Genomic DNA, 9734 nt, shown 5'->3' with positions numbered 1-9734 from the left:
TCAATTTTATAGTTTGGGGAAATGAAATACAATATTTTTGTTTTGAGTCGGACTACTATAAGTGAAGCAGGCGTGACCCACGCAGGCGATGCACTGCAAGGGAGATTAATCCTGAGCTTTGCTGTGCTGATCGGCACCTTAAATCGCCAGAAGGTCAGACCTTTTTAGCCACCAGACGGGAAAAAACGCTTTTATTGACTAAAACAAACAAACAAAAAATCTACATTTTGACGGGCGTTTTTGAACGGTTTTGCGAGGCAGCAAGCATGTCGCGTTCAATGTCAATCTTGCTGGTGGGAGAAGGCAACTTTTCCTTTTCCGCAGCGTTGTGCCGATCACCTTTGCAGGTGAGCGTGACGGCCACTTGTCTGCAGTCGCAGGAGGAGGTGCTGCGGCAAGAAGGAGCCTTCAAGAACATGCAAAGTATTCAGGATTCCGGTGAGAATGGTTGCAAGTGTCATGTTTTTTTCCAAGGGGTGGGCGGAATATCAAGGTTATTGATACTAAGCAAGTACTTGGAATGGAAATATAATGTTTCCTTGGATCTACACTTTGCTCCTCCACTTGCTTAAAGCGCATCTTCTCTACGCAGATAGCACAGCCCCTCTCTCACCCAACACCCATGGCAAGTTTATGCCTGAGTGGGTGACAGAAAGGCACACTTGTGACCTTTACCCTTTCTGGTCACTGGCTAGAGAGGACCAAATTGAATTAGGGCACCCCTGCTTGAAGCTAAAAATGACGGGCAAACAGGAAGCAACACACAGTGGAGTTTTTCTCCATTTACAGAAAAAGAGAATGCCAGGTGTAATTTGTTTGATTGTGTGGTCTGCTACTGTGGCGACACTACATATTTATATACACATATGAAAAAGGTTAAATTTGCAGAGAGCAACAAGCTGCAACTGGAAATGTAAAAATATATTTTTTTTCCTGAACAAAAACCCGTCTATTTGTTGTCACTATGGCAACAGAGTAAATTATATACAATTGACACCTTAATGCATTGCTGACTTTATTTACAAATCATTATTCAATGGAAGGTACAGTATTGTCTTGTTGACATTTTCTGACATGCAACTTGTTGACAGTTTCTGTATTTTTGTTACTTTTATGCTATTCGGTATGACCAACTTGGCTTTTTTTCTGAAATAGTTGTAATAAAATATTTCTATTCATTTGTTTTTACAGTTAAAACTTGTATTGTAGTTATATAATAAAAAATAAAACATTTTAAATGTTATGGTAATTGCAAAGTTGCTCAGGGGAAGGAGGGGTGCGATTTTTCAATGATCATGACATTTCCAAGCAAAAAGTAGCGGTATAGAATCGTATCAGTCAATACTACAATGTATTTACTTGATGCCCAAATTCCAAATATCATCCTCTCCTATTTTGTGCAGGTGGACGCCTCCTTTTCGAGATCGACAGCACAAAGCTGGGGGAATATGCCGCCTTACAAGGGCAATTGTTTGACCGCGTGGTTTTCAACTTCCCACACTGCGGGAGAAAAAGTGGCGTGAAGAAGAACAGGCAACTGCTCAAAGACTTCTTTCTCAGGTAAAATTGGGAGAGAGAAAAAACAATTTCATTATCGTATCATTCCAAAATCTTGCTGGTATGCTTAAATGTGTGTTGTGTTGTTTGAAGTGTCCTTAAAAAGATGAAAGTAGAATATTTTCTCTATTAAGTAAGTGTTGACAATGCCCAACTGAGTTAAAAGAGCCCTCATATATTTTTTACACTGTGCCTATCCGCTTATTTTTAGCAAAGCTGCTCAGGCCGCGGAACACATAAGGTAGGGAGGGTTGAGAGGGACTATGCTTGTCACCATTTTTTTTTGTTAGTGTAGCATGAAAATGATGAAGGTTAAAAAAAGACCCCATTTTAGGTACATCCTAAACGCAAACCCAACCCCCCAAAAAGATGAAAAGAGTTTATGCAAGCGCATCTTACAAATGCACGGCCTTGTCTGCGCAATATGAGGAGCTTGACAGTGGCTGCAATGATAACACAAGCCAGAAGATGGCCTCAGCGAGTAAAACGTTTCAAATCCTGTATTGCACCCTTAAAGCTTGGCTGGAGAGGGATGGGCGCCACCAGGCTGTACTTGTCCAAGACACAGGAAATGGTGCCCCTACGACCCTAGTGGTCAAGTGATCCAACCAACCAACCAACCCATAAATCTAAAGGGGGAAAAGACTTCTTTAGTCATGCTCTGCATTAAGCTGCCCTTTATGGGAGAGTGGCAAAAAGAAAGCTTTTTCTGAAAGAATACAATAAAAAGGCCCAATTGGCGTTTGCAAGAAGCCCCATAGGAGACACAAACAGCATGTGGAACATGTAGCTCTGGTCAGATTGTACCAAAGTTGATATTTTTGGGCTGGATGTAAAGCGTTACGTTTGGCGTAAGAGTAACACTGCATATCACCCGAAAGACACCAACACCCACTGTCAAACACTGTGGTGGCAGGATCATGCCCTGGGGTTGCCTTTCTTCAGCAGGGCCTGGGAAGATGGTTAGAGTTGATGGGAAGGTGGATTGAGCCAAATACAGGGCAATTCTGGCAGAAAATCGGATAGAGTCTGCAAGAGACCTGAGAATGCGGAGCAGATTCACCTCCCAAAGGGACAACGACCCTAAACATTGAGCAAAATCTAAAATGGAATGGTCTAAAACTAACAGTATAAATATGTTACAATGACAAAGGCAAAGTCCAGACCTCAATCTTGGAGTGTTTGTAGAAAGATCTGAAAAATGCTGTGCCCAATTGATCACCATCAAATCTTAAGGGACTTGAGCTGGTTATGTAAGGAAAGAACGGGAAATATTTCTGTTTCAAGATGCTCAAAATTCATAAATACTTGTGGATGCGATTGCAGCAAGAGGAGGTTGTACAAAGTATTAATTAAAAAGGAAGGCAATATGTTTGCAGCACATTATAAAATGGTGAAATAATTTGGTTTCTTTTCACAATTGTGTCTCAAATGTTGTTGATTTTTAGAACATGTTTTGAGGTTTTCTATCTAAAGTTTGAAGCCTGAAATATGGCAATATGTCAAAAAGTTATTGAGGAGCCATTTCATTTGCGAGGCTCTGTAACTCTCGGTGCGGCCCGGCACCAAACTACTCACGCCCGGTACAGGTCCGTGACCTGGTCGTTGTCGACCACTGTCCAAGATGGCTGAACGGAACTATTCTAAAACCGAATCCTTTTCTTGTTGTCCTCCAGTTGCGTGCAGGTCTTGGGCCAAGACGGCGAGGTCCACGTGTCCCTGTGCAATGGTCAGGGCGGGACGCCGGCCGACCGGCCCAGGCGAGAGCGCCACAACAGCTGGCAAGTTGTCGCAATGGCGGCCGAGGCGAACCTCCTCCTCAGCGACGTTCGTCCTTTCGAAGGCGACCGATTTCACGGCTACACGTGCACGGGATACAGGTAAGACTGCAAGGTGAGTGTTTGAACGGGTGGCTGCTTTGTTCCACGTGAGACTAGATCCGGTTTTCCATTCCAACGGGTTTTCCCCGCAGGAGTCAGGATAAAGGGTTCCATCTGGAAAACGCTTTGTTGCACGTCTTTACTCGGAGCGCCCCCTTCAGCTGCCCTGCAGTATTGAAGATGGAAGAAAGTGTGGAAGGACATCAAGTGGAGTACGACATCCCGGCAGAGCTCAGCGATTACGTGGCACGGTATTACAAACTTGATTGATTGATTGAATTGTCTTTATTGTAATCAATAACACCGTGAAACATGGTGTGCAACGAGATTAGACATGGCACTCCAGGATAAACATGTAATAGAGACTTTAAGAGAAAAAATAAAGACTATCCGGATAGAAGGCAGAAAAAATATTTATGTAATTCTTGCCCTGAGTTCTAATAATAATGCAATGTTTGTGAATGAAAAAGAAATGTGCAATAACATTCAGCAGCAACCATAAAAACGCCAAAATGAGTCGCAAGATTTATTCTCAGTTTTGTGCACTTATTTAGGGTGGTGACCGCCGTGGGGAAGAAGCTGTCCCTGAGCCTGTTTGTCCTTGTTTTGGGGGACATGTAGCGCCTACAAGAGGGCAACACTTCAAAGAGGTAGTTGCCGGGGTGGGAAGAGTGTTTTATAACGTTGATGGATCTGCTAAGGTATCGCAAGCCAACAATGTCCTCTGGACTGGGTAGAGAGCTGCCGATGATCTTCTGGGCTGTGTACTTGCTGTAGACCCACAGGATAAGGCAACCCCCGCCTTATGTTTTCAATTTACCATTCGGAATATGATGTTTTTTGCCCCCTCTTTACAGCTTTTTCCCCACTTTGAGCCGGCAACAACAAATTATTTCACATGCACCTCCAACTGACAAACAACACCACCCCAAAAATATATCAAACTTTACAGTGTTGGTGTGTCTGACAAGTTACACCTGTCTTCTATTGGTCCAAGTCATATAAGATGCTGGTAGTCTATTGGTTTGTGTCTTGGCATCATTAAAATACCAATATGCTATTGGATGAAAATCTTCCCACAATGCCTTGCTCTACTTTCATTCCATTATGAATCTCATGTGCTTCCCTGCAGATACAATACTATATTTTTCTACTGTATTTATTCTGAGGGCTTTCTGTGATCCTAAATAGAGAAGCAAAACATGATAACCATGGAAACCAATCTTGCCATTTTTAAGAAATTCAAAGAACTTGCAGTGATGCCAAGGGGAGAAGCAAAAGCACGATCACAATATAGCAATTTTCAAGAAATACAAATACGTTGCAGTGATGATAAAGTGAGAAACAAAAACATGCTCACCATAGAAACAAATCTTGCAATTATTAAGAAAGAGGAAGAACTTGCAGTGATGCTTACGGGCTAAGCAAAAATATGACAACCATGAAAACAACTTGCGATTATGAAGAAATATGTAGCGGCAAGGTGACTGAGTGGTTAGCGCGTCCTCGGCACAGTTTTGAGGTCATGGGATTGAATCCAGCTACCAGCCTTCCTGTGCCGAGTTTGCATGTTCTCCCCATGCTTGCGTAAGTTTCCTCTGGGCTTTCTGGTTTCTTCCCACATTCCATAAAAATGCATGTCATCTTAATTGGCCGGTCCAAATTGTCCCTAGGTGTGAATGAGCAAGAGAGTTGTTTGCACTGTGTGCCCTGCGACTGGGTGGCAACCAGTTCAGGGTGTCCCCTGCTCACTGCCCGAAGATAGCTGGGATGGGCTCCAGCAACCCCGCGACCCTACTGAGGATAAGCTGTGCTGATAACGAATGGATGGATATGTAGAGGCCACACAAATGGCTCCCCTTGCTAAGTTGCATGGCCATAACCAGTCGACGATGGGGAACATTTTAAAAAATGAGGCAAATACGCAGTTAACTGTATGTAGCGTAGGTTTATGTCCCCCGCTATGCAGCAATTTCACCTTGCAATTCTCAACTCTGAACAGAATAATGTCGTGTCCTGGGGGTCTACTCTACTGATTGTTTGATTCCCCCTCCAAGCAGTCACTGAAAGGTGGTAACCTAATTGTCTTTTTTAGGGGTTTCCTCAACTCTGATTCAGTCCACCCTGTCAAGCTGGTGCAAGATTATCTCTTTGAAGGTCTCCAGGAAGAGTGGGCAATCTCGGTGGGGACCAACGACCTTCCGCTCCTTCTCAAGGTCGAGCGTTGGAGCGGCGGCGACGTGGACCCGACTCAACTGTACTGGATTGACGCCTGTCGGAAGGACGACCTTGGAGAGCGCTGTGATGCCTCCGTATTGGAAGACGTGACAAGGTCATCATGTCTTGATGTTGACCTTCAGAGGGAAACGTCCCCTTTTTTGTTACGTCCTTCGCTGAACCCGCTGCTGGATACAATCTTCGCTAAAAATGACCAATCAGAAGCGGACCCAAAAGCGAAAAGCTCGCTGTGCGCCGTCAGCGGTCCGGTTTTCCGAAACCTTCCCGTCTCCCACTGGGCTCTTCCGGTTTTCCACGAGCTCCTCCTCACCGGAGTCATCCCTAAAAAATGCGAACCTGTAAAAGCTCTCGAACAAACTTTAGGAGCGCTGCTATCATCTCACGGCGTTTCCATGGTGACCAAAGAGGACGCTCTGCATCTGGTAGCGCAGCAGACGGGATCGGTCGGATACCTTAGGGCAAAAGCTGTCGACGACGTGAAAGTGTGCATGACGGCATCTTTGAATCTGGACCTCCTGGCCGTGCTGATGTTCTCGATCCCAGATTGGCGGATGCTGTGGTCACGTGACCTTCGTTTTTCGCAACAATTCGCTGTCCGACCGGCGCCGGGGACGCCCTTTGCCGCATTTTCTCTTTTCCCTGAAGTTTTCAGTTTTGATATCAGTTTCTGGACAGGGACGGCGAGGGAGGAGAGGAAATTTCACGCGCTGGTCCGAGAAGCTTCCTGCGGGACGGTGGAGCACATCAAGTTGATGGATAAGTTCTCGCATCCGGACTTGAGCCAGACCAGTTTTTGTTATCGGCTTATTTATCGCTCGCACACGCACGCCCTGTCGCACACTCAAGCGCTCAAATTCCACAAACGCTTGGAGGAATTGCTCGCTTCCTGCTTAGAAGTCACCATCAGATAGCAGGCAATATTTGCAGGGTTCGTACAGGTGCTGGAAATCCTTAAATTCTTGAATTTTAATGTTGTGTTTTTCAGGGCCTGAATTTTGGGTGCAGTGCTTATAAATGCTGGAAATTGTTGCCATGTTTCCTTGACAATTCGGGTTAAAAATGAAGCCGACACTGCTCTCTGGTGGCTTCGGTTTGCCATTGGTTTTCTTCTTCCCTTGTGATTAATAGTTAGTTGCTATGGCATTATCCTATGAAGCATTATCGCCCCCTATAGGTCAGGTGCATGATACACTTAAACATAGGACTATGAAATGTATATTAATGCAAGAATTTCGTATCAATTATGTATATTTATTATGGGCCATGCAAAAACTGAAGGTTGTGTTTCCCACTTGCAATGGGAAGAAATTCCTGCAACTGAAAATGTAACATACATATTTCTGTCATTTATATCAGACGCCTATATGTTCAGATCCACAAATATATTTGCGACTTACTAAAAAATAAAAAAAATAAAAAACATTGATAAATGCACATACAAAATAACAAGTGCATATGTAAATCGCAGACATATTTGTGACAATGCAAAATACAAGATTCACAATTTCACACCAGATTTCTTCTTATATTTGTACTAGAGAAATTGGAAAATTGGCTTTTAAAGTCCTAAAAAATACTTGAATTTGGCCAGAGCAAAAAGGTGTACGAACTGTTTTTGGTAGGGCTGAGCAGATCGATCAAAATATCGATTGTAAGCAAGTACTTGGATCAAATTGATATTATTGTTCTGGAATCAATACTTTATTCTGCTACTAATTTCTTCACAGCACCACTTGTCTATGTAGATAGCGCAATCCAATCTTTCACCCAGCACTCACAGACAATTTCTACGTTTATGCCTGTTTACATGACGTACAGGCACACCTTTTAGCAACTCTCCCTACCTGGCCTGCTGCATCCTGCCTGCCAGGCAAAAGGCAAGGCCAAATCTTTGTACCTACACTACCATCAACTAAAAATGAGGCAAACAGGAAGTGCAGCGTGTTTCTTTTTTTTTCAACCACAGAAAAGGAGAATGCCAGGTGTCATTTATATGCTAAATTTGTTTGCTACTGTGGCAACAACAATAATTTTAATAAAATCGTGAGAACAAAGCTCACCCTACAAAGAGCTAATAGCTGCAACCAAATAAAAAATGTTGCTGTGCCTGAACAAAAACTTGTATATCCTTTTTCACAATGGCAACAGAGCTAATGAGTGAATGTTTTTCCCTTACTAAGTTTATTTTCAAAATATTGTGCAATGGAAGGTATTTTAGTTCTCTAGTTGACATTGTTATACAGTGTCTTTAGTTTTGTTAAATTGCTGCTTTCGGTTTGGTTCTTTGTTTTTGTTCAGAAACAGTTTGATTAAAACTATTTATATTTTTTTTATACGGTTCAAGTTTGCAATGTATTTATTTATTAAAAAATGAAACGTTTTAAGATCCTTAAATATTTGTGCTGGGTTTATTGTAATCATGAAGTAATTCAAGAGGGATGATTGAATTATTTATTAATCATGATATTTCCATGCAAAAAGTACTGATTAGATCAGTCTCAATCAATACTACCTTACTACCAAATACTAATACTAATACTACCTGGAAGCTTGGATCCGATCAATACCATATACTGGACTGTCTCAGAAAATTAGAATATTGTGATAAAGTTCTTTATTTTCTGTAATGCAATTAAAAAAACAAAAATGTCATACATTCTGGATTCATTACACATCAACTGAACTATTTCAAGCCTTTTATTATTTTAATATTGCTGAATTTGGCTTACAGCTTAAGAAAACTCAAAAATCCTATCTCAAAATATTAGAATATCATGAAAAAGTATACAAGTAGGCTATTCAACTAATCACCTGAATTATCTAATTAACTCGAAACACCTTGCGAGGGTTTCCTGAGCCTTAAAAACACTCAGCTTGGTTCAGTAAACTAAATCACTGCTGATCTGACTGCTGTCCAGAGGACCATCATTGATACCCTCCATCAGGAGGGTAAGACACAAAAAGAAATTTCTCAAAGAGCAGGCTGTTCACAGAGTGCAGTTTCAAATCATATCCACAAAAAGTCTGTTGGAAGCGAAAAATGTGGCCGGAAACGCTGCACAACCAAGAGAGATGACCGCAGCCTTAACAAAATTGTGAAGAAGAGCCGCTTCCAGAATTTGAGGGCGCTTCAAAGACAGTGGGCTGAAGCTGGAGTCCAGGTATCAAAAGCCACAGTTCACAGACGTGTCCGGGAAATGGGCTACAATAGCCGTATTCCCATGGTCAAGCCACTTCTGAACTCAAGACAACGGAAGAAGCGTCTGACTTGGGCTTTGGAGAAGAAGCACTGGACAGTTGCAGAGTGGTCCAAAGTCCTCTTTTCAGACGAAAGCAAGTTTTGCATTTCATTTGGAAGTCAAGGCGCCAGAGTCTGGAGAAAGGCTGGAGAAGAGCAAAATCCAAGTTGCTTGAAATCCAGTGTGAAGTTCCCACAGTCAGCAATGGTTTGGGGAGCCATGTCAGCTGCTGGTGTTGGTCCACTGTGTTTCATCAAGTCCAGAGTAAATGCAACTGTGTACCAAGAGATTTTAGAGCACTACATGCTTCCATCTGCTGAAAAGCTCTATGGAGATGAGGATTTCATTTTCCAGCATGATCTGGCACCTGCCCACAGTGCCAAAACCACCAGTAACTGGTGCACTGACCATGGCATCACTGTCCTTGATTGGCCTGCTAATTCCCCTGACCTGAACCCCATCGAGAATTTGTGGGGTATAGTTAAGAAGAAGATGAAAGACACCAGACCTACAAATGCAAATGAGCTGAAGGCCGCTATCGAAGCATCCTGGGCATCAATAACACCTCAGCAATGCCACAGGCTGATTGCCTCCATGCCACGCCGGATTGATGCAGTAATCCGTGCAAAAGGATTCCCAACCAAGTACTGAGTGCATCAATGGACATTTTCAAATGTTTGATTTAGTTTTGCTGTTATAAAATTATTTTTTTTACTTGGTCTGAGGAAGTATTCTAATATTTTGAGATTTTTGAGTTTTTTTCAGCTGTAAGCCAAAATCAGCAATATTCAAATAATAAAAGGCTTGAAATAGTTCAGTT

General features: G+C 42.6%; 1 protein-coding gene across 1 annotated transcript; it reads left to right on the top strand.

Annotated features, from left to right (window-relative positions):
- The first annotated feature begins 76 nt into the window (after positions 1–76).
- fdxacb1 (ferredoxin-fold anticodon binding domain containing 1) lies at positions 77–8242 on the top strand. Its single transcript, XM_088321668.1, has 5 exons — positions 77–438; positions 1404–1560; positions 3234–3437; positions 3530–3688; positions 5533–8242. Exons 1-5 carry the CDS (start codon positions 267–269, stop codon positions 6584–6586), a joined length of 1746 nt encoding a protein of 581 aa, XP_088177794.1. The 5' UTR covers positions 77–266; the 3' UTR covers positions 6587–8242.
- Positions 8243–9734: the final 1492 nt, after the last annotated feature.

This window comes from Urocampus carinirostris, chromosome 17, assembly GCF_059441175.1.
Source record: "Urocampus carinirostris isolate Australia breed hairy pipefish chromosome 17, RoL_Ucar_1.0, whole genome shotgun sequence".
NCBI lineage: Eukaryota > Metazoa > Chordata > Actinopteri > Syngnathiformes > Syngnathidae > Urocampus > Urocampus carinirostris.
This window is presented reverse-complemented; position numbering and strand designations above follow the sequence as displayed.